Genomic DNA, 26,437 nt, shown 5'->3' with positions numbered 1-26,437 from the left:
GAATTTATTTTTATAAATTTTTTTCTACAATAAAAAAAATCTAAACTAAAAGTAACCTAAGTTACTCCTTATTACATCAGCAACCTACCAAAAAAAGTCCCGTCAAAATCGGTCCAGCCATTTCAGATATTAGCCGAAACAGACCGACAGACAAAAATGTTATTTTGTCGTGTGTACCGTATTTATATTCATATGCATGTAGTAAAAAACGGTTATTTCAATATTACAAACAGACACTCCAATTTTATTTATATGTACAGATTATATCTCCATAGTTGAAGTAAAACAAGACTGTCACATACACTAATTGAGATCCGGCCGTGAAAGAAACTAATATTTTCCTATTATGTATTGATACTGGAATACGTTCGGCCGCCCACACTTGTTATATTCATGAAAATGTAGTTACGGCTCTGAAAGAGATTCTTATACAGACGGTGCCAAAAATATACATGTCATTTTATATGTATTCGTTTTTGTATATAAATTACTAGATACTCGCCCCGGCTTCGCCCGAGTGTACATGTATTATACATATAAACCTTCCTCTTGAATCACTCTTAACGATAATAATGTTTTTATAGAAAAACTTTAAACCCATAGCACTGACAATATCTGATTACACTAGTAATGAGTGCGTAGCGATTTCTATGTTGATTATCGCATGCCTCTTACTTGTTATAGTGTAATTATTTATATAAAAAAAAACATCTATTAAAAAGAGCAACACACAAGTTTCTTGCTCGTTCTTCTTGTGATGAATCTGCATTCCGAATGAGTGGTAGAATCAAAATATGACTATTCAAAAGTGCTTGTAATGAGTTTATTTGAATAAAGATTATTTCTATTCTATTTCTATTTCTCTATCTATTAAAAACACCGCTTCAATATCCGTTGCGTAGTTTTAAAGATTTAAGCATACATTGGGACCGACAGCTACAGCGACTTTATTTTATACTGTGTAATGATAAGTAATTCTATCTAATTAAATTTAATAATTCATATGTCTACTTATAATCATGTTCAAACACATATGAAAATAATAAGAGCTTCTTGTCAGTTCTTCTCAGCCCGAAAGCACCCCAAACTGACAGTAGATTTGACATATCATGAGTCTGTAATAGATATACAAGAATAGAATAGAAAATCATTTATTCAAATAAACTCAATTTAAGCACTTTTGAATGGTTATGACATTTTTTTTATCTACCGCTCATTCGGAAAGCTGTCTCATCACAAGAAGAACGAGCAAGAAACTTGTGTGTTGTTCTTTTAAATAATCCTTGTAAGTTTACATTTACAAGTCGAAACGTGTGAATACAAACTACCAACCAGCACTAATTTATTAGGGTCAAATATAAATATACAATAAGATTAAATCAGTCGTAGTGATAAGAGCAGACCAGTCCCTACAAGCAGCACTCGTTCACGAGTAAGTCGGATGAGCCAGCCATCACTGCGCTCGACCATATTTTAGGGCCCCCAAAGACCCGGCCCACCACGCCGCCACATGTCTGGACATTTTAGCGAGCATGACTACTCATTCCACTCGACCATGACACAGCTACTTAAAATTACTATATGGTAGTTACAGTATTCGCATTTTACATGAGGATGCATGCGGCAATCAATACAAAAGCCGCTACGCTATCATATATCAAGAAAGCAGTATGAAAAATAAATTATAACGTTGTCCGCAAATAAACTTATTCTTGCTATATATTGCTATCATCTATAAATTCATCTATCTTTATAATAGACTTTTTTACATAACATTTGTTTAATATAAAATTTGAATTGCCTCTCTGTCAGATTTAGTGTAGATTTTGGCAGTTTGTTATAGAATCGTAATGAAAGAATTATAAGATAGTAAATTTGTATTCATAAACATGACTTTATTGATTCATTTAAAAATTTTATTTATTCTTTTAATTCTTTTCATTTCAAATTGTACAATTTGGCGAGCTGAATGCCATATGGCATACTCTACCAGCTAACCATCAGGTAAGAACAGAAAGCGGTTGATGGGCAGTGGTGGAATAGAAATAGAAATAATCTTTATTCAAATAAACTTAATATACACTTTTGAATAGTCAAGTTTTTTGATTCTACCGCTGGGAAAGGACTAACCAATATTTTACCTAACATAGGTATATAGATCTTCAAAAATGATTGTTTGTTTCTTGAATGAAGTATTTATGAATTTATATCAGTCTAGTACCCATTACAAAAGTTCTGCCTAACTTGAGACTAGATGGCGCTGTGTGAATTGTCCTGAGATATTATTATTATCTTTATCACATCGTCATACCTCGGTGGATTAGCGATTTAGCACACCGCTTTACTTCCGATGGTCGCGGGTTCGATTCCTCGCACGACACAAGCATTCATGAGTATGATTGTTAGTATCGGTCTGAGTGTTTTCTATATATCTATGTATTTATCAGTTATCTAGTACCAATAACATAAGCTTTAGGTAGCTTAACTCGGGACTAGATGGCGCTATGTGAATTGTTCAAGGACATAAGATATACGCATACGCCCGGCCCTTCGCTTCGTATTATACAAATGGTTTTTTTATTGCCGCCAAGTGAGTTCGTGAAACAATCCCATTAAGTACCATATAACAACGATTTATTCAATATTACAATGTGCAATTAATTAAATTGAATAAATCATTTGTTGAATTATACGCGTTGGCGATTTACGTGTGTAAATGAAATACTTTCTTTTGTATACGGACCTAATATATTAGATGCATGATTTGTGAATGTAGTGGCCCGTTTTTAAATTAGCAAAATCATAATAGAGGTGTACAATAATAAAAAAAGCACCAAATACTTTTTGTTAATTTAAAACGTTAACATTTAATTCTCTTAATAATATATATGTATGTATGCTACCAACCTTCTTGCATGAACTAGCCATATAACACAGATACATTTAATAAAAAATAGATTGTAAAATGTCAAATTCATTCGCTTGCAAATTACTGATCTAAATAAGTTGTTAAATTAATTATTATTTGTTATTTTTAATTCTGATATTCTATACACCGTCATATATTCAATCTTTTATTAATATCACTCCTTCTCTTCGTATCAACACGCCAACCTAACCACATGTATATAACTAGCTTTTGCCCAATGTGGAATTTATCAAAATTCTTTCTTAGGGGATGCCTACGTCATAGTAGCTTTATGCATGCAAAGTCTCAGCCCGATCGGTTAAAATTGACAATGTTTCATACAAACTTTCATCCCCCATTTTATCTCCTTGGGGGTAGAATTAATCAAAATCCATTCTTAGCGGATGCCTACGTCACAACATCTACCTGCATGCCAAATTTCAGCCCGATCCGTCCAGTGGTTTGGGCTGTGCGTTGATAGATCATTATGTCAGTCATCTTTGAGTTATATATATTTAGATGTTTGGAAAATGGGTGGAAAGTTTTAATGCCTTGTTATTATAGATCACTTAGAACCGTATTTGACCATGCATAGCGTTCCTGACGTAAGATTTTATTTTTTACCGATTTCTTACAATTTAAATAATAATCTCAGGACAATTCCCAGAGCGCCATCTAGACCCAAGTTAGGCTAGCTAAAGCTTGTGTTATGTGTACTAGATAACTGATACATATATATATATTAGATAAGACATTTGTCTTATTATACATATATTATTTAGATAATTAAAAAAAAAAATTTATATATTTACCTAAATTGCAATTTTGTTGCGATTTAATTATGTGACGAAGGAAGGAGTAAGATGTACAGGTAATGAAATATTTTATGACTACAAAATACCTATGATGTATTTTTTTTGATGATTTTAATATTCATGATGTTATAAACATTCACAACAAAATACCGGAGTCTGTTATAAATCTGCCTGAAAAAAGATTTAAATGTCATATAAAATACTTCCTTTGCAAGAAAGCTTACTATAAAATTGAAGAATTCGTTAACGATAATAATGTTTATATAGAAAAACTTTAAATCGATAGCACTGACAATATTATTTGATTACACTAATAATGAGTGCGTAGCGATTTCTATGTTGATTATCGCATGCCTCTTACTTGTTATACTGTAATTATTTATATAAAAAAAACATCTATTCAAAAGAGAAACACACAAGTTTCTTGCTCATTCTTCTTGTGATGAATCTGCATTCCGAATGAGTGGTAGAATCAAAATATGACTATTCAAAAGTGCTTGTAATGAGTTTATTTGAATTAAAATTATTTCTTCTATTTCTATCTATCTATAAAAAATATTTTAAAAAAAGGATATCTCTTTTGAGAAAATATAGTCTCAGATTCGATTCTCAATCAAGACACATTCTCCTGACTGAGGAAATTATTAAAATTTTTCGAATCCATGTATGTGTATTGGGCTAGACTCCTAGCTGTTCGTGGTCCGTTTTTTCTTTAGTCACCTTAATTTATAGACCTTAGCACTTATAATTAGGGGATGAGTAATGAGGTACTTGCCTGGGCGTAGGGCTGTCATCGGTGTACACCTCGAGGAGGAAGGTCTGCGGCAGGCCGCCGTCGAACCCCGCCACGCACCAGACTTCGACAGACTCTGCTGTCTGGTTCCATAGCGTGCAGTTTCGTGGCGCATGAGGTTTACCTAGTAACAGAAAATGAAGGCAGTGTTGAGAGCATCACTATATCTACTATTGTTAGAGTTCACATCAATATTGTAGAAAAATCCAAAATTTTAAAATGATATTAAAAGAAGGTAGTTTGTTTTTAGTACTAATGAAGTACCCAATATAGAGATTATTACAAATATTGAAACTGAGTCAAGGTTCGTAACTCCTGTGCCTTTAGACTAAAGTCGTATCCATCAGGCGAGAGTTAGTCTTCATCCGCTCCATAAGTCCTTCCTTTGTTTGGAGTGCCATCGGCACTCGCCCCATATCGTCCGGTGAAGCTGTAAAGGCCAGCTACGGCCAACAGCATTATGCTACGTTTACACTCAGCCTCAGCCGCTGCCGGAAATATTGCCGGGCGACAACTGAGCGAGAGGACTGAATGTAAAAAAACCACGCTGCCAGTTCTTTGACTCGCGCACGAAAGACCAACAATCGAGGGAGCACCGGGCAGCGCCAATGGCATGGGTACTTTCCACTCGTGTTTACACTCTCGCGCTGCTCACTTCCGTGCTCATTACCCCGCTCACTCGGGCTGAGTGTAAATTGGGCATTCGAGTAGTACGAAAAATATATATAATTTAGTATTTTGTAACATTTTTAATATCCATATACTCTTTCCTCATACGTGGTGTTTCATTTCGAGGTTTTTGGGCTGACTGTTCATTGTTCGCTTGGGTACCTACATACTTTAGCAGTCAAGCCTTGCTTTGAAAGTTAGATAAATCTTATTTATATTAAAGAGAACAAATAAAGCAAACATACAAAATAAATACACAAACTACATTGGTCAGTTAACAATATACATATATGCCCATCAAACGTTTGCACCGGACGAATTGAACTTGCGACCATCAAGAGTAAAACGGTGTGTTAAATTGCTACTACTACTACTACTACTAAATAGAGAAGTGGTATGTCACCTGCAGCCACCATCTGGAAGACACAAGGCGCCAGTTGGGTGCCAACTTCATTGGAAGCGGAGCACGACAGCGTGCCGTAGTCCAGGTCTGCTACTGGAGTGTACCTGGTGCACAGCATAAGGTAGTAAAAATAAAGAATTTCATGGTAATCATTACATAGTGTAAAATAAAGTCGCTGTCGTTGTCTGTCCCTACATATGCTTAAATCTTAAAAACTACGCAACGGATTTTGAAGCGGTTTTTTTTAAGTAGATTTTGGGTCGATGAGGGAGGTTTATATATATAATTCAAGTACACCCGTGCGAAGCCGGGGCGAGTAGCTAGTAAAATTATCTGTACATATAAATAAAATTGGAGTGTCTGTTTGTAGTATTGAAATGACCGTTTTTTACTACATGCATATGAATATAAATACGGTACATACACATTAAAACCGCTTTTTACAATTTATGTCTGTCTGTCTGTTGGTCTGTTTGTTTCGGTTAATCTCTGAAATGGTTGGACCGATTACAACGGGACTTTTTTTAGCAGGTAGCTGATGTAATAAGGAGTAACTTAGGCTATTTTTATCTTGAAACATTCTTTTATTTTAGAAAAATAAAGTTAAATTCCACGCGGACGAAGTCGCGGGAACAGCTAGTATAATATAATAAAAATGTGTTTCTAATAAAGATAATATGAGTGTAAAATTGTGTATTAAGGTGGCAGGATCTCACTTGAGGCTGGAGGCGCTGCCGTTGGAGGTGTACCGGTCAGCAGCGACGTCTATAGTCTCTCCGGAGTTGTTGAACTTCCACTTGAAGACGGCCGCGGGGGGGTCGGCGTCCACCTCGCACACGATCACCACCGACTCGCCGCGCGCCGCGCCCACCACTGCCACACCACCGCTGCGGCACGACGGCGAGTCTGGACGGTCACAGTACAGTTACAGTCATATTACGTTTTTAATCCATTTATTTACTTATAAATTCCATACTCTATATCTCGTTATTAATATTATAAATGCGAAAGTAACTCTGTCTGTCTCGCTTTCACGTCAAAACTACTGAACCGATTTATATGAAATTTGGTACACAGATAGTCTAGACCCTGAGAAAGGACATAGGCTACTTTTGAATGCGAAAAAAGGGTTGTAAGAGGTTGAAAGTGGGGATGAAATATGGTAAGGAAGAATAGTCATTTTTGAAGCTAAAAGCTTGAAACTCATTTTTGTTGATTAAATATGAATAAATATGACATTCGAAGTTTTGAAAGGAATGAAAGTTAGTAGATAATAAAATAGATGAAAGTTTTTACACCCAAGTAACATATAGAATATAAATAATTAAAAATATATTATGTAAATTGGGCGATATATCTTATGAAAAGTGTATAATATGAATGTGGATGGATGTAAAGGGAGGAGACGCCCTAAGAAAAGATGGATGGATTGTGTGAAAGATGATATGAATAAAAGAAGAGTATGTTCAGATATGACGACCGATAGAGAGCAGTGGAAGAGAATGACATACTGCGCCGACCACAAATAATGGGACAAAGGCAAGGCAATGATGAATGATGATAATGATAAGTGTGATGCAGAGGAAGCCGCGCGGGTCAGCTAGTATGTCATGTAATAAGACTCTGTAAATATAATTAATGAAATAAAATATAAACTAGAAAAATGATTATAGATATTTTGTTTTAGATTTTTAATGACTTTGCATGCATAAAGCTACTATGATGTAGGCATTCCCTAAGAAAGGATTTTGATTAGTTCTACCCACTAGGGTATGAAATAGGGGATAAAAGTTTGTATGAAACTTTGTCAATTTTAAACCGATCGGGTTGAAAATTGGCATGCATAAAGCTACCATGACGTAAGCATCCCCTAAGAAAGGATTTTGATTAATTCTACCCCCTAGGGGATGAAATAGAGGATGAAAGTTTGTATGAAACTTTGTCAATTTTGAACCGATCGGGCTGTCTTTGCATGCATTAAGCTACTATGACGTAGGCATCCCCTAAGAAAGGATTTTGATTAATTCTACCCCCTAGGGGATGAAATAGAGGATGAAAGTTTGTATGAAACTTTGTCAATTTTAAACCGATCGGGCTGAGAATTGGCATGCATAAAGCTACCATGACGTAAGCATCCCCTAAGAAAAGATTTTGATAAATTCCACCCCTAAGGGGATAAATTAACGCGAGCGAAGCCGCGAACAAAACATAGTTCTGCATAAACGGGATCGTATTATAGTGATTTTATAATAGCATCCCGGCCCACCCCAGATAAAGCTATAAAGCGAGTCAACCTGTCACTATCGGGAATCAGTCGTCCCTGGAAAGCTATCCAATCAGGTAAAAAGAGGAGATAGTTGACGGAAATTCCCGGCAAATGAACGGTGACATGCGACGAATATTGCATCGAATACATTAAGTGGTACAAACGTGAGAGTCTCATCACACGAAGCACTGCTCAGCAATGCTCACACTTAATATAGACTTAACATCTATACATATAAATGAAATTGGAGTGTCTAATTATAATATTGGAATAACCGTTTTTTACTACATTCATATGAATATAAATACGGTACATACAACGATATCATTTTTTTTAGCAATTTGTCTGTCTGTCTGTTTGTTCCTAATCTCTGAAATGGCTGGACCGATTTTGACGGGATTTTCTTTGACAGGTAGCTGATGTAATAAGGAGTAACTTAGGCTACTTTTATTTTTGATAAATAAAGTTAAACTCCACTCGGACGAAGTCGCAAATGCAGCTAGTAGACAATAAGATTTCTTATAGAAATCATATAACATTACACCTAATTTGGTATTCATAATAATCAAGGATAACTGTAACCATAACCGTAACCGTAAGCATGCCCTAAGAAAGGATTATGATAAATTGAAAGGGGATAAATTAACGCGAGCGAAGCAGCGGGCAGAAGTGGTATTATAAAAAAAAATTAAAATATGTAATCTTAAATCACATCTATTATAAATTGATGCCTGATAGGGTATAACTGTTGATACATATCTTTACATATAAAATGATATCGTTGCCACTGTTAGATCTTTTAAACTACGCAACGGATTTTAATGTAGTTCTTAGTAGATAGAAAAATCTAGTATCATCGTAAGCACAGATTATTATATTAGAGCCCGTTAGTTTGTGTTCCCGCGGCTTTCCCTGCCCCTCCCTTAACTAGTAACAGACGGACCGTACAGCGGCCTTGACGCGCGCGCGCGGGTGTTGTGAATTAAAATAAATTAGAACTGTGAAAACCTAACCTGGGTTAAACCTACTGTGAAAGTGTGTGAAAGCTAGCGAAGATACCTTCGAGACCCTGAAGCCCAAGAAATCCGCAGAACCATACGCAGGTATCCGCAGAACCAGGCGCATATGCAGGTATTTAGACTGACGATCCCCCTATTTTTACCTATATAAATGCACCTATATTTTTACCTATATAAATTCCCAAACATTTTGGTAGCAGAGTAGTTTCCCAAACATAGAGTGATTCAAGTGTATAGAATAAATTTCTTCTATTCTATACTTTGAACACAGAACTCCTTATTTTCGAAGTCGGTTGTAAATGATGAACGTACTCAGTTGACATTAGCATCCGAGGGTATATAAGTGGCTGTTCAGGGTAGCACGCGCGGTAGCGAGCGAGCGCCGGCGTGGAGCGACGCCCCGCGACGTCGTTTATAACGCGACGTAATTGGTCGTGAAATTGGACGGAGATATGCGGAAATAAACCAACACACATACAAATATTTGTGTATTTAGAATTATTGTTGTACTAGCTGTACTTGAGACTTCGTCCGCGTGAAATAGTGACCTTGACCAAATAATGAAAAATATTTAGTAATCTAACCCAATAAAAAAGTTTCATCGTTCTAGCTTCAAAAATGAAAATTTCCATACAGAATTCTGTACAACTCTATCTTTTTAGGCTGTTGATTGTGTTGTTTGGAATTCTCTATGTAAATTCGTCATTATTTAAGCAAGAACGATGAAACTTTTTTACAGCTTTTGCAGGTACAGCTAGTATTAGTATATATAGAAGTTAGGTATAGCTTTGGCTCGACGGGCACTTTGGTTACTCGAGCATAACTCGATCCGAACCCGAGCCGCAACTCACCGAGTGACGTCATGATCAAGTCCGGACATGTTATGCCATTATCAATGTGAATTCGGCTGATAACGTGGCGGGGTTAATGTAGGGCGGTGGTGCGGCCCCTACGCCGCATGGCCCGTAGGCGGCGAAGAAGAAGGCGGACCACAAAATTGGAAGCACCAAAGTATGCCGTCCGCCCAAACAGGCGGCGAGAGTGGAGGATGGATGCTGAGGAGCAGCGTCCGTCACCTCCCACCATGGGAGCTGCCTCACGGCAGCTGACGCGAGGCGTCAGCTGTCACCTAAGGAGGTATGAGGCCAGGAGTAGGCGCGCGTGGTGTCCGCGCGTGCCATTCAGGAGTGGGGCTGAAGAGCCCGCGCTGCCGGGGTTTACGGTTGAATATCACCTGATCCCGTAACCCCGGCACCAAGGCGCTCGGAGGACGAATGAATGAATTAAGGTCGTCCGCTGGTCCTTGCGGACTGCAGGGTTCGGGCCTCGAGCAGGGCTCTTTGCCCGGGCCTACTGCTGGGGTGAGCCACCCCAGCGTCGTTCGTTTAACGGCCGGCTTGCCAGCCGGCCGGAAGGCGCCTGCTTTTCAGCAGGCGCCTGTAAGCGTACTGTGGTGGGAGGCATATTTTGCTCGCCGAGCCGGCTTAACGCCGCCACGTCACGTAAATGACGTGATCACTCGGTTCGGATCGGCTCGGAGGACACCAAGGGGTTGTAGCCGGTAGGAGTCCGGCAGTACTCGCACGCTTCCCCCGGGGCGTGTGGGTCTCGATGACGGATTTCCCCTTGTAAAAAAAAAAGGGCGCTGGTGCGAGTGCATCCGAGGTCAAGACCGCCGAATGGGACGAGAAACTATTACGTTCGCGATTAATAATGGATACAGCATATTGAGGGACTCAAACGCCGTCATCGTATCTATAGGTCGCCATATGTTATTTGTAGCAGGTAGTTTGGAAACCCTTACCGATATGGTATTATGTAATGTTGAGGATAATATTGAACAGATGTAGAAAAATTGGTTAATTCATAATTCAATGTGTATCATAGATTCACTGTTGCTCAATTATAAGTTAAAATGTACATTACAATCAATAATTTTTACTTAAAACTCTGAAACGTTAAAGTTGACAAAAATTTTTAAAAAAGTAACTCCCTTATTTGTAAATTGTGGATTAGAAAAGATTGCATCTAAACATAAATATTTCAATATTATAAATGTGACTGTAGCCGGAACACAACTACTATTTTCATTAAAAATCAAATAATAGTAAAAAATTGTTTATTTTCCAGAATCGCTCACAGCGAAGAGGAAAGTTACAGGAGTTAAAACTGACTTAATAAAAACAATTATCAAAAATATAAAGTTCATAAAAGTAATGGTAGACAAGCTGCCAGCAACAATAAATATTGACATAAAAACAAAATTTGAAAGGAATCATAATAAACAATTTCATGTTCTAATTTAATAACCACAATCAATCAACAAATGAGTAATCGGTTTAATCAAAAAACCAGTATACAGAACGAGCCGTGCCGCAACGACTTCATTACAAGACGGTTTTGAAAAATTACAGCATCACCCACAGTTATGCTTGCTATTAAAAATCCCATCTTATTTGGCAGGATTATATCTTGCAATTGGTGAAATAGATAGCTGGCTATTACCGAAGGAGAAGGCGGGATGGGGCGGGAGAGGGCACTGTTGTGTTTCCAACAAAGATTCAGTAGTTCGACTTCCAAACCAACTAAAACACTACCAATCTGAATGTAGAGGTATATTAACGAAACTTCAAAAAGAACTACAAAATTTTAATAAAGAGATATCTCAATAACAATATACAACAGCAAACACTGCTCTAGTTGAATCAGTACAAGTATATTTTTTAATAAGGTAAAATTCTGAAGTTATATGTTTTGTTAATTGTAAGCACAAAGTCATATAAAAGTCGTAGTTACCTATAATTAATATATATATTAGAATGTGTTATATATAATGTAATTGCGTTAGTATAAACCTTGTTGGTGATGTAATAAATTAAAAAAAAACTTCTAACTACAATTCTTTTAACATTTGCAAAACAGCAATAACTGTTTAATTATAGACGAAGTTAAAAACAAAATATGTATATGTTAAAAGGTAATTTTAAACGTTACCAGTAAATAACTAATCGATATCTTATTTACAATCATTATTTTCTAAGCCTGAGCCACCAAAACAGATTTTGCCCTCCAAAGAGGGGTTTAAATCTATCACATTTAGAGGTAATACAGTTGGAGTGGCAACACTGGGCTCGGTCGCCGCGGCCTAGTCAGCGGAGCACCCGCTCACCTGCGCCTCACTACTAACGGGGCTTTAATTTATATCCTTTATTTATTCTTCAGCAACCGAGCTGACTTTAATCACCGCAATCCAATCCGCACTCTAATTGACTATTGTTTAGAAATCCTTTCAGGCGCCTCTATAAATTAGGGGGGAAAAATTTGCCATTTAAATCGTCTTGCTGTCTGCGACTTGCTTCTGTTTCCTCTAAATTAATTCTCTCAATTCTATTTAGTGGAGCTCTGTAGCAGTGTAGTGTGTATCTATATTTGGTTTGGCTATAAGGAAATATTTGAGATGTTAGTTAAAATGTAGTTTAGGTTTTAGAATGAAATTTTGATACTGTTCATGACGAACATTATATACAAGTAACATATCTAGTATTCGAATTCTCTAATCTTCTGTAGATACTAATTACTTAATAATAGAAAGACATAAATTAACTCTAAATAGACGTCTATTATACAAAGTGAAAAATAAAATACAAATGTAAATTGTTATTGTCGTACAGTAAACGCGGCCAATTCAACAACTCGGGCTAATACACTGAACGGCCTCTTTAAAACTGTTAAGAATTACTTATTCCAATAAAAACACAAACCAACTCCATTTAGTCTCGAATCGCAAAACAAGGAAGTTTAGCCATTCAGTATTTCCTTTCTGAAGGCATCAAGGCAAACGTCGGAGAAAAAACAATTAGAGGAAAGTTTAGTTGCCGGAGCTGGCGCGATAACGCGGGGAAATACGAGCGTCGCGAGCGAGGCAGGGTAGAGTGGGGCGGGGCGGGAGTCGGGGGTTGATACCCCCGCGGTGCTTCTTAATTTGTGCGGTGTATTTGCGGGACAATGCGCGGACGTCGCGATTAATTAATTTGGAGCGCCTCAAGTGTGGGTCGCTGGCTCGCATTGTTCCAGATTTGCGTCGATTGTTTTGAATCAGCTTCGAGAGGTGCCGTAATGAAGCCGGCTTGTTGACGAGTTTTCTATTTAGCACGCAACTTTCACGCCAACTTTCAAGACTCATTAAGTTTGTTTTCAATAATATTATGTTCGGCGAAGTCTAACGACTTCACGCCTCGACTATGATCTCGTGGTGTAGGAAATTATTACTTTTTTATTGACTTTGTACTTTTGAGATGGCACTTTTTGGTTTCTTTTATTGCTAAGTTACAGCTCTTACATTCATCACATTGGACAGGTGGGCTAGTGACATTGATAAAGCAATTTGAAATAATTTACTTGGATTTTGGTGAAGACACTGAACAGCGTAGAAGATTTATCACTATTTATACGGTTTCTAAGCAACTATTGCTTATTGTTCCTTCTATAGCATTACATTGCCTAAATAAAAATATCATCTAAAATTTATACAGAAGCACAACGATTGGTTAAAAGAGATTTCTTCCAGACAAAGTATAACAAAAGTTAGGTTTAAGTAGGGTTCTAGAATACATTAGTGGCCTTCGAAAGCGATGATACTTACATTTGACCCTAAAGTGCAGCTCGTTGGAAACGGTCTCGCCCTCAGCATTGAGTGCGGAGCACGCGTACCGTCCGCTGCTGTGCCTCGTCACCTTCTGCAGTACCAGGCTCTGGTTGCTGTGCAACACCCGGGACGTCACGTTGTGGGCCAGCGGCCGGTCCTGTTTCATGTACATTCGCTATTATCACATTTGTTATCTTTATATCTTCTTAAATAAGAAATATGTTCAAAAAGTTATCCGCCTAGATCAGCCATTAAATATTATAATATGTAATATTATTTTTTATTAAAATAAACACTTTTGAGTAGTCATATTGTTTGGATTCTACCACTCATTTGGAACGCAGACTCATCACAAGATAAACGACCAAGAAACTTGCGAGTTGCTCTTTTAAATAAATATTGTTCATAATTACATTTTTTTTAATTTTGTTTGAAGTCGCAAAAACCATAAAATTAATAATTTTTCCACTTATATAAACACTAAACTGGACGTGGTGATATTACGTTTATTTATAAAAAACATTAAACATAACACGGGCTAGAAAAAGGTTAATTGTATATTCAAATTAACCAAAAAAAAAAACAATAATTAACCAAAGAAATGTAGAGTACAATCTAAACAAGAAGTTATAAAAAGACATTACTATTGTTATAAAAAAGGTAGAAGAGCAATTATCACAGTGTATTTACACAGAAAGGTCGCAGTTGTCTGTTCCTAAAATAGGCACACGGGACTAAAGTGGGGTTAGCTGAATTATTTTCTTAGGAGGTTAGAGGTATTCTATTTATGGAAGTAGAGTGAAAAAAATTTTAACTACGTGTCGTTTGAGTTGGTTAGAGATAGCACTATAAACGTCACAAGCTCTGAAATAGAAATAGAAATAATCTTTATTCAAATAAACTTAGTGTAAGAACTATTGAATAGTCACATTTCTTTTATTCTACCACTCATTCGGAATGCAGACTCATCAAGAAGAATGAGTAAGAAACTTGTGCGTTGCTCATTCTTCTTGTGACGGGCTTGGTAACTCTCTCATTGCTATATGTAACCATTCAGAATAAAGATTGCAAAGTAAGCCACTTGCTTTTTAGTACCAAAATACAAGAGATAGAAGTACCTATACCAGGGTTACCACCACCAGGGTTACCACCTTTATTAACGTGCTATTTTTTCCAAAAAATGTTAAATGGGGTCATTGACGTGCCATCAAATAATTTTAACTTTCTGATTATTTGGAAAATAATAATAATAAATACTAACAAAACTCTCTATGAAATAAAGTAAACACAAGAGAGGTACATTTTGGATTGTTTTCATTACACGCATAAATTAAATTACTGTAAAATTAGTGTGACTTCTGTCGCTGCAGGTTAGATGACAAATAATTTATGTCAGGATTGTACGATGTTACTTTTAGCAAAATGCATGCTGAACTGGATTCATCTGTCAAACGGTTTCTAACCGAGTTTTTAATGTTATTCATCTCCGAAAATAATGACTCGTAGGTATAGGTAGGTAAAAATATTGTTAAAATAGCATGAGCCAGCTTCTTCAAACAGTTTTATGATCGACGACGTGCCCAAAATATTGTGTCGCGTGCCGTCAATGGCACGCGTGCCATTGGTTTGCCTACCCTCACCTATACAGACGAATAACACAAATTGTTCATCACGTAAATGTAATTACGAAAAATTATAACAATGACACAAATTAGTACAATTTTAATAGATTTTTTGGACAATCTACACAGCGCTGTTTAGCTCCAAGCTTAGTAACGCTTGTGTTATGATTACTAGACAACTGATACAGGTACTTAGATAGTATTTTTTCCAAATACATACATAATATATATAGAAAATATGCAGATGAATACATTTGTATAGATCTGCATATTTTATATGTATACGGCACATAGCTCAAAGGAGAGATGGCCGTTGGGGCAGTAAAGTCATCGAGTGGCGACCGCGGACCGGAAGACGCAGCATGGGAAGGCCTCCAGCAAGGTGGATCGACGATCTGATCAAGATCGCTGGATGGCATCGGATGCGAGCAGCGCAGGACCGATCGTCGTGGAGATCTTTGGGGGAGGCCTATGTCCAGCAGTGGACGTCTTCCGGGCTGCGATGATGATGTTGATGCATATATTGTTTTATACATTTGTTATTAGTGTAGTTATTTGTTATAAACACTTTTATTAGTACAATCATATGATACAAATAGTACTATGCCAGGAATTGAATCTGCGGCAATTGGAAGTAAAGCGGTGTGCTAAACCGCTAGACCACTCAGGTCGTTCGTAATTTGTTCCAAAAACAGTGGTGACCGTGTGTTGTGTAGATATGGTGGACCAATATCCAATAAATGGTGACGAGATAGGAGGGTCCGGTCCCGACACTCAAATATATACGACGGCTTAACGTGGGATGCAAAATTTAATTTCAACTAATGAAGTCGCCGAACCCCGTACAAACAGAAATTGTTTACCCTCGATGACTCTGTTGTTTTGTAGAACAAGAGGAAAATTAAAAAAGACATTTTAAAAGCTGCGTGAAATTAGGAAAAAGCTTTGTATGCCTGCACGAAATGGTCGTACGCTTTTTGCTCTCATTACGTCCGCGGCAGATTTCTTTTGAATTGTAACTTATTTACTTATGTTTTCTCATTGTGCATTCTGAAAAAGTTTATAGTTTTTAAAGCAATTCTACATCGATCCACTTTTCTGTAGCATATTACGTAATATCTGAAGAAATCACGACAATTTCTTATGGAATTATAAGAAATTGTCGTCAAAAAATCATCAACAACAAAATCGTTGTTAGAATTAACAACGATTTTGTTGTTGATGATTTTTTACCTCATTTTTATATTTGGATGTCTTAATTTTGTAACTTGGAACGATTTAAATCATTATCTATATAAATACGAGTCTCAATCTAGAAGATAAATTCAAATTCAAAATATCTTTATTCATATAGGTCTATTACAGTCTCTTATAATATATCAAATCCACCGTCAGTTCGGAATGATTTCGAGATGAGAAGAACTGACAAGAAACTCAGCTCGTATTTATTTTTTAAATAAATGTTGTACATGTTCACGATAATACAGATTTATTTAAATTTGGGAGAATAGAGTGACCACCAGCATATGCTATTGCAAAAAACAAAAAATCTAATCAGTGTTCGCAACTTGAACAGACCAGTTCCCACAAGCAGCACCCGTTCACGAGTACGACGAATGAGCCAGCCATCATTGCACTCAACCATATTAGAGGGAGCACATCGACCTCATAACATAAATATTTGGGTTCTGGTTTAGATTTAAAGTAAAACTTAATGCAATGCCAATAGAGTCCTAAATAGCATCAAAGAACACTAAGATTCCAAAACTGCAAGCGTGTGTAACTAATGTATAAGTGGGTCAAGATGCAGGGCGGTGCGGCATTGTAGCGAGCCGACCTCCGCGAGGCCTCCTTCGCCATCAATCTTACTGGGGTACAACAGGTGTGTCCGACGTTTCATTATTCGTATCGCACCTTACCCTCCCTCACACGACCGAGCTGAATTCTCTAATAGTAGAGATGTGTTAACTCGAGTTGCGCATAATTCGAGTTAACTCGAGTTGAATTCTGCCAACTCGAGTATGAAGACTTCAACTGGTAAATGAATGAATCAAGTGAAAGAGCGAGAGCATGATTCTGTCATCGAACCGACAATGACATGAAATTTTCCGATCATTTGATATCATACAATTTTCACTCGTCATAAATATTTCAATATTAATTTGAGATTGTTATCAATTTTTTTCGCATATTCGTCCGATTATGTTATAATTAAAATGATTATGCGTTACATAAGTCCTTCAGCGTCTTTAAAGTGCCATTTCTCTGTAATGCCAGTGCTCTCTATAGTTCGGTGAAGCTTTCAAAGCTAGGTGCGTCCAAAAACATTAAAATTGGTCGATAAATTAAAAAAAAAATATTCCAGGTAACTCGAATCAACTCGAGTTAACTATAGTCATGTTTATTACGAGTTAGCACATCTCTACCTAATAGTGTGGAGCTTCTCCTGTGAGATCGCTGGGAGCGTCCGAAGATTCTCTACAAAAGGGAAACTACTCTACAAATAGATATATAGGTATATTGTACGATTTCGTATCGTTCTCGTTAATCTAAGAACCTGATACTGATATCTGATACGATTATCAGATCACAAATTGATGCATGATCTGCAAGATCTACTTCTTTCAATTCCGGAATATTGTTACAATTGCTCACGGATGATTGGTAATTACTTCAGTATAAATTTTCGCTTTTAATCATTATCATTTCATTACATAGTATGAAACAAAGTCGCTGTCGCTGTCTGTCCGTCCCTATGTATGCTTAAACCTCTAAAACTACGCAACGGATTTTGAAGCGGTTTTTTTTAATAGATAGAGTGATTCAAGAGGAAGGTTTATATGTATAATACATGTACACCCGTGCGAAGCCGGGGCGAGTAATTAGTAGAATCATAAAGCGCTGCTTATTTACTTTATACGTATCCAAGTATTCTATCAGTTTATTATGGCGAATTAAACAAAAATGTCTAGGAGAAAGCAGAAGGATGGCTCTTTGGGATAATGGATTTGCTATATTTTTTATATTTATACTACTATGATGACAAACAGGCATACGGCCCAGCTGATGGTAAATGGTTACCGTAGCCTATGAACGCGTGAAACACCAGGGGTGTCACGTGCTTGTTGTCGACCCTTAAGAAACCTTAATATACCCTTCATGAAGAACCCCATGCTGTAGTCTCGTGAGAAAACCTCGACAGGAAGTTCATTCGATATGAAAATAACTATGCTGTTCTATAATCTATACCTGTAGGAATGTTTACACAACAAACTACACTGACATGCATCCTATTATACACAGGCATCCCAAAATAAAGAGTAAAATTAATAAATATTAATTGTATGCTTTACTTTGGCAATATACCATTAGGAAACGTGTAATGAAACCAGCAGAAAAACTAATTAATCAAAGTAATGATATGAATTAGTGAAGTTTCCACAATGAACTGGCGTTTAATTGAAGTGGAACAGACCGAGCAATGAATATAAGATTATTATAATGAACATAAATATATTGTAGAATCATTACACAGTACAATACAAAGTCGCTGTCGCTGTCTGTCCGTCCCTATGTATGCTTAAATCTTTAAAACTACGCAAAGGATTTTGAAGCGGTTTTTTTAATAGTGATTTAAGAGGAAGGTTTATGTGTATAATACATGTACACCCAGGCGAAGCCGGGGCGAGTAACTAATTTCCTATAAAATCACTTATAGATTTTATTATTAATATTGTAATTTTATAAATTTGCAAGGTACCATTTCAAAAACTGAATTTATAGATACACAGCTATTAGAATTTGATACACATCCAAAGAGTTAAGTTTTAAAGTAGATGTACAGTTTCGTTATAAAAAAATTAAATACAAACGTTGTACAATTCTATATAAGAAAAATCTAAATTGTAACTGGCAGCCTATAAATACGTGCGTTGCCATGTCCGTAAAACAATAAAAAATAAAGTTGAAAAAAGAACAAATTCAAATGATGAGACATTATCGAAATTCATTTTTATTTCGTAAATATATTTTAAATCTTTCAACCTACCCTCAAATCCTCGACCAGGTTTGAACAGGATGTTATCGTATCGTAGACGTAAGATCGCGTCGAAGATGTATCCTTTTATAGTAATTTCACTATTTCTATTATTTTCCTTGTAATTAGTAAATATTCGAAATTATACGAATTCTTTTATAATGTTTTAGTAAATGTCCATATTTGAATTTCAAAATCATTCCGAACTGACGGTAGATTTGACATATCATAAGAGTCTGTAATAGACCTACATGAATAAAGATATTTTGAATTTTGAATTTTGTAAACATGTATAAAACATTTATTTGAAAAGAATACGAGCTGATCAGTTCTTCTCATCTCTAAATCATTCCGAACTGACGGTAGATTTGACATATCATAAGAGTCTGTAATAGACCTACATGAATAAAGATATTTTGAATTTTGAATTTTGTAAACATGTATAAAACATTTATTTGAAATTCCGAACTGAATACATATCATAAGAGTGTAATAGACTGAGTTTTTTCAATTCTAAATTTGTCATGTATAACATTTATTTGAAAAGAATACGAGCTCTTCTTGGCTTTCACTTGGCATCTCTAAATCATTCCGAAAAGATAAAAATAATAATAATCTCAGGATAAAAGTTAAATTCAAATTCAAAAATCATTTATTCATGTAGATTTAACAAATTATCATATAATTTTATTTTTTTTCCATCCAGTTCGGTTAAGCTAGCTAAATCTTGTGCTAGTCTGTAATAGACCTACATATATATACATACTAGCTGCCTCGGAAAAAGAATAAAGATATTTTGAATTTTGAATTTTGTAAACATGTATAAAACATATATAAAATTTGAAAAGAATACGAATAATATTTGCTGAGTTAAATCTTGTTAAACTGCTAGACCACCGAGGCCGTCTATGTTCTCTCTCATCTCGTCAATCTCGATCATTCCGAACTGACGGTAGATTTGACATATCATAAGACTCTGAATTACACGAATAAATTTATTTTGGAAAAAAAAACTAAGGTATATTGAATTTGAATTTAAAGATTTTCGAAATAGATTCCAATTATTCAAGTCTATATATGGGTCAGTGAGTACGTAACTGTACTAGTGATATTGTTGAAAGATGTAGGTTATATCGGAAGCTACCTAGTTAAATAATAATTGACGCAATAGTAAGTATACAGTACTGTTTAATACCCTTTGACGGTTCTTTGATGGAATGTAGGTTTGTGTTTACACGACTCTGCACTCTAGGTACTAGTAGATACATCATCATCTGCTTCACATCAGATTTGTAATAATTTGATAGAATTATCGTATAATCCGTTGAGTCACACCACACATCCACCTCAACATTCTCATTTCAGTTGCATGCGGTTTATCAGGGCGACTCTGATCCATACGAGTGAGGGTATCAACATCAAACGTAAGGGGCCAGCTAGGGGTGTTTCATGGCTGACGCAGGCATCCTTGTAATCGACAGGCGGTCTCTTTGTGGAGTAATTAGCGAGGACGGCTCCCGGCGCCTCGCTTACTTGGACGACGTTCACGACAGAAGCGTAGTCTAGTAGCCTTGGCGGGGCCCCGTATAAAAATTTGTTTGGGGGCCCTTACATAAAGATTACTCACAAAAGAAAAAAATGCATAATATTAAAAGAAATATTCTTCATAATTATAAATATACACTCTTCTAGCCTTTTTTTCGGTATGTTTTTTACGAAAGGTAAATGAAATTAAAAGATATATTTATTGATTATAATTATCTGTCACTTTTTCCAAAATTTTTACAAACAATTCAAATGAAATATAGTATCTTTGACTTTTTTTCAGCAAAATGATTAATTAAATCATTTATAGCTGATGCAGGAAAAAAGATATTGCTTTTTTTTTACATTTATCATTTGTGAAATAAAAAAAATTGGGAAGTTAATTTTTATTTAAAGTTAATTGCGGGGCCCCGTATAAAAAATTGTTTGGAGCCCTTACGGTAAATATTTCTCACAAAAGAAAGAAAACAATGCTTAAAATTAATAGAAATATTTATTCATCATAATTATCTATTATTTTTTCAAAATTTTTACAAACAATTCAAATTAAACGTACACTCTCCTTGCCGTTTTTTCGGCAAACTGATTTCAAATCATTTGCTGCTGATGCGTCAAAAAAACATTGCTTATTTAGACTGTTGTCATTTGTGAAATAAAAAAAATTGGGAAGTTAATTTTTAATTGCTTACTTGGACGACGTTAATGGCAGAAGCGTAGTTGCCTTGGCGGGGCCCCGTATAAAAATTTGTTTGAGGGTCCTTACATAAAGATTACTCACAAAAGAAAAAAAAATGCATAAAATTAATAGAAATATTGTTCATCATAATCCTAGCCTTTTTTCGGTAAAACTTATTTATTAAAACATTTATAGGTAATGCAGCAAAAAATTGCTTTTTTTTTCTATGACATTTGTTATATAAAAAAAATTGGGAAGTTAATTTTTGCTTACGCACGTTGGGGCCCACATGTCCCGGGGGCGCCGTATAATTGATACGGCAGATACGGCGGAGGCTACGCCCCTGTTTGACTTTTTTAATGTAAAGACTACCCGTCTTTACATTACAACTTGTAAACAACGTTATTTCGATTTTTTATATATATATAAATTAGTTGGAACAGCGTGGGTTGCATGAAATTTTGGTGTTTAATTATATACTGTGGACTAATATTAGAACTGAAGTTCTTACGTGTATTGAAAAAGTATAAAAGATTGATAAAGATGTCTTTACAAATGCCCCTCCGATCGATCCCCCGTCCAATTCAAACGGGGATCGATCGACGGCCTGAGCCGAGGTTCGAACCCCTAGCGGTGCCCTCAGACTAAAGTCGTATCCGTCAGGCGGGAGTTGGCCTTCAGCCGCTCCATAAGTCCTTCCGCGGGTTAGGAGTGCCATCTGCACTCGCCCCCTAACGTCCGGTGAAGCTGTAAAGGCCAGCTGCGGCCAACAGCATTAGAGTAGTCCGAAAAAAAAGTGAACTTAGGTGCACAGATAGTGTAGACCCAGAGAAGGGACATAGGCTATTTATTAATGCGAAAAAAGTACTGCAAGGGGTTGAAACGCGAGATGAAGGGTTGTATGGAAGTGTCCAACCAGCAACAGAGAGACAGCCAACAGCCAACAGCATTAGAGTATGTAGTCCGAAAAAAAAAGTCTACAAATATTAGTGGGAATTTGGTATCAATGACTATTTTATTATATTCATTTTCATGCAATTTACTTGCCTTATAGATAGATAGATAGATGATAAACTCTTTATTCACCAATTACAGACACATAACATATAGAAAATACATGAATTAATAAAATAAATTTTATTATTTATTATTATTTGTTCTTATTTATATATTAAGTGTAACTAGCTGTACACGCGACTTGCGCATGGATTTTAACTTTAGTTTTCTAAAATTAAAGTAGCCTAAGTTACTCCTTATTACATCAGCTACCTACCAAAAAAAGTCCCGTCAAAATCGGTCCAGCCAGAGATTGCCGGAACAGACAGACAGACAAAAATTGTAAGAAATGTTATTTTAATGTATGTCCCGTATTTATATTCATATGCATGAAGTAAAAAAACGGTTATTTCAATATTACAGACACTCCAATTTTATTTATATATACAGATTGATGTTTATTTAGAAAATGTTTGTAGCAAATAAATAAATTACATTTTATTTCATTTCAATTTCTCAATCAACCGAATCAAGTCTATATTCAACCAATAACATATTCATACATATATATAATACCTGGTTTTTTACAATATATCGAATTACGTTACTTTGTTCATACAATAGCAGTTTATATTTAGCATACGTCTAAATGTTTCTTTAAATTGAATCGGATCCTCATTGAAAAAGTACGGACTGTGTGCACCGTACTAATTGTTTGGGAAATCGCACTGCGCCCCACCGCGCCCTCCGCGCCATCCCTTTGCCCTTTTTAATGAGCACTTCCCCACCTTCGCAATCCGGACTCTTTAAATGTTAAACGTGGGGGAACCCTTTCGCCGTACGTGCGAAGGAAACAGCCCGGTCCTTTTGTTTCTTATTTTTCGGACTACTCTACTGCTGTTGGCCGCAGCTGGCCTAAAGGACTATAGAGGCAAGTGCAGATGACACTCCAGGCGGTAGGACTTATGGAGGGGCTGAAGTCCAACTCCTGAGGGATACGACTTTAGTCTGAGGGCAGCACTAGGGGTTCGAATCTCGGCTCAGGCCGTCGTAATATCGATCCCCGTTTGAATTGGACGGGGATCGATCAGATGGGAGATCAAAAGTCACTGATCAAATAATAATTCTTGGAACTAATCAGTAACTACAAAACGAAAACATATCGCGTTGTAGAAATTGAACAGCGCCATCTAGTGACAACCGTGTAAACTAAATTTACAAAAGACGATCGTATGTATATCATTTCTCATCGGACACGGTAACGTCTCCGAAATCTCGATCGCGGGATCAATCGGGCACGTGAAAGAAGTGCGAGTGATTCAATCACGATGTCCATTATGAGCGGGACGAGTTTCATTGGGGCACAATCTCGTGGATGATCATAGGAGGCCGCCGTTCGCCCCCCGTGGCCCCGCTCGCGCCCCTCGCACCCCCGGCCGGGAAATAGGTGCCATTAACGATAAAAGAGAGAGAATTTTCCACCTGATAACACTGTTTGCTTATGTTCTGCGAGAGAGGTATTCACGGCGCCCTGTTATTGGATTCACTGTGAGTATTTCTTTGTGCGTCACGTATATATTTGAAACAATAGCAGCTACTAAAGGGAATAATTATTTGAAATGTAAGCATATGTTTAAATAATATATGTAATATAAATAAATTACACGTAGGGATGGTGAATTTATTTAAAACATCAAAGGGAATGAAATCTACGTTTTAATGTACACATGTGCTCACTACTTATGGCCGGCAAGTCTAGGCTTTTTGTTTATTCCTATTTCATATAGCTGTACCCGCGAATTCGCCCGCGTGGAGTTTATCTTTATAGTTCTGAAATAAAAGTAGCCTAAGTTACTCCTTATTACATCTGCTACCTGCCAATAAAAATACCGTCAAAATCGGTCCAGTCATTTCAGAGATTAGCCGGAACAAACAGACAGACAGACAAAAATTGTATAAAACGTTATTTTGGTGTATGTACCGTATTTATATTCATATGCATGTAGTAAAAACGGTTATTTCAATATCATTACATAATATAAAGCAAAGTCACTCTCGCTGTCTGTACCTATGTATGCTTAAATCTTTAAAACTACGCAACGGATTTTGAAGCGGTTTTTTTTATAGATAGAGTGATTCAAGAGGAAACTTTATATATATAATACCTGTACACCCGTGCGAAGCCGGGGCGAGTAGCTAGCTACAGATAATTACTTATTTTATTATATGCTCTTTAAATTATTAAATAACAAAAGTCTTTTAATCAACACAGAACAGCTAACAACTTGGTGACAGGCGCAGATAAGTTTCTTCCCCTGGTAATACTGATAACCTCTGACTTGCTTATTCTAAACGACGTAACAGATTTTGATAGAGTTTTAACTATTATTCAGATAATTAATTCTGTATAGTTTATGTGTACAACACATGCATATAGTTATACGATCCGTTACATAGACCTGCGCGTATCTGAGGTAGGTAGCTACCTGCCAAAAAAGACCCGTCAAAATCGGTCCAGCCATTTCAGAGATTAGCCCTTCCACCCTTGAGGCCTTTCATCAATATGTAGACATATAAAAACAGCTTCAAATCGTTAACAATACTAACTGTAACACGCAGCGATTAATTATCGGATCGCGCTCCAATAAACATGCTCAGTAATTACATACCGGTAGTATGGCAACATTAAAATACCGTTCAAATTACAGAAACGGTCCCAGTGGACGCGATCCACTAACATTTAGGTATTAATATTAGATAACTCCATTCCACAAAACCCAATTACGAATACTGTCATAACAACTTAGTTGAAATGCCATTGTAACGGCGCCGTAGATTGGTATTATCTGCGCGGATCGGCAGCTGAGTTTAAAGATATTACGCAGAGCTGGGAACAAGTTGGCGGGGTCCCCCGGGCCCGAGTATTTGGTACTGATTCCGCGCTAGTTTCAGATTTGTTTCGTACATTGAAATTAACACACGAGCAAACTGCAAATACCATATCTATATATATATAACTAGCTGTTCCCGCGACTTCGATACTTACAATTTTACTTTGAATTTGATTTTGATTTTGACTTTGACTTTGACTTTGACTTTGACTTTGACTTTGACTTTGACTTTGAGTTTGAGTTTGAGTTTGAATTTGAATAATCAAAATAAAGCAATACGACTCGTCCATTCCGTTATCTGGATTCGGATTCTATACATATAAATAAAATTGGTGTGTCTGTTTGTAATATTGAAATAACCGTTTTTTATTACATGCATATGAATATAAATACGGTATGTACACCAAAAACATTTTTATAAATTTTTGTTTGTCTGTCTGTTTCTGCTAATCTCTGAAATAACTGGACTGATTTTGACGGGATTTTTTTTTTAAATTTGATTTTGAATATTGTAATAACCGTTTTTTACTACGTGTATTTAAATATGAATACGGTAGTTTGTTTTTTTTTGTAACACAGGGGACAAACGAGCATGCGGCTCACCTGATGGTAAGTGATTACCGCCGCCCCTGAGCACCCGCAACACCAGCGGAATTGCAAGTACATTGTCGGCCTTTTAAACAGGAATAAGCTCATTTCTGGAAGTACTAAAATAATATTTTTAACAATTTTTGTCTGTCTGTCTGTCTGTCTTTTTGTTCCGGCTAATCTCTGCAATGGCTGGACCGATTTTTGACGGGACTTTTTTTGCAGGTAGCGGATGTAATAAGTAGTAACTTAGGCTACTTTTATTTCAGAAAATCTTTTATTTTTGAAATATAAAGTAAAATTCCACACACGGGGGACTTTTTTTTGCAAGTAGTAACTTAGGCTACTTTTGTTTAAAAAAACTGTTTTATTTTCGAAAAGTAAGGTATATTCCACGCGGACAATTCCGCGGGTACAGCCAGTAATAAAATATGAATCGGCATAGCGAGCGGCAGCTGCCCCCACACCGGCGACTGAGTTATCGGCCCGCTGACTCCTCCCTGAGTAATTGTTCAGATTATAATATATATAAATTTCCCTTAAATTTATGGTGGCTTAAGACGTA

The 26,437-nt window shown here is 36.4% G+C and overlaps 1 protein-coding gene across 1 annotated transcript in view; it reads right to left on the bottom strand.

The window, feature by feature from the left end:
• LOC131843394 (neural cell adhesion molecule 1-B-like) overlaps positions 1-26,437 on the bottom strand; it is a 119,922-nt gene that overhangs the window by 76,188 nt on the left and 17,297 nt on the right. The window contains exons 4-7 of the mRNA XM_059192024.1: positions 13,516-13,675; positions 6,305-6,494; positions 5,589-5,692; positions 4,499-4,640 (exon numbers count right to left, since the gene is read on the bottom strand). Of these exons, the coding sequence (XP_059048007.1) occupies positions 4,499-4,640; positions 5,589-5,692; positions 6,305-6,494; positions 13,516-13,675 (596 nt within the window). The remainder of the gene's footprint in view (positions 1-4,498; positions 4,641-5,588; positions 5,693-6,304; positions 6,495-13,515; positions 13,676-26,437) is intronic.

The sequence above is a fragment of the Achroia grisella genome, unplaced genomic scaffold, assembly GCF_030625045.1.
Source record: "Achroia grisella isolate CSIRO2021 unplaced genomic scaffold, CSIRO_AGI_Agris_v1 utg3071, whole genome shotgun sequence".
Classification (NCBI taxonomy): domain Eukaryota; kingdom Metazoa; phylum Arthropoda; class Insecta; order Lepidoptera; family Pyralidae; genus Achroia; species Achroia grisella.
Note: the sequence above shows the minus strand (reverse complement) of the source record. Positions and strands in the feature narration are given on the sequence as shown.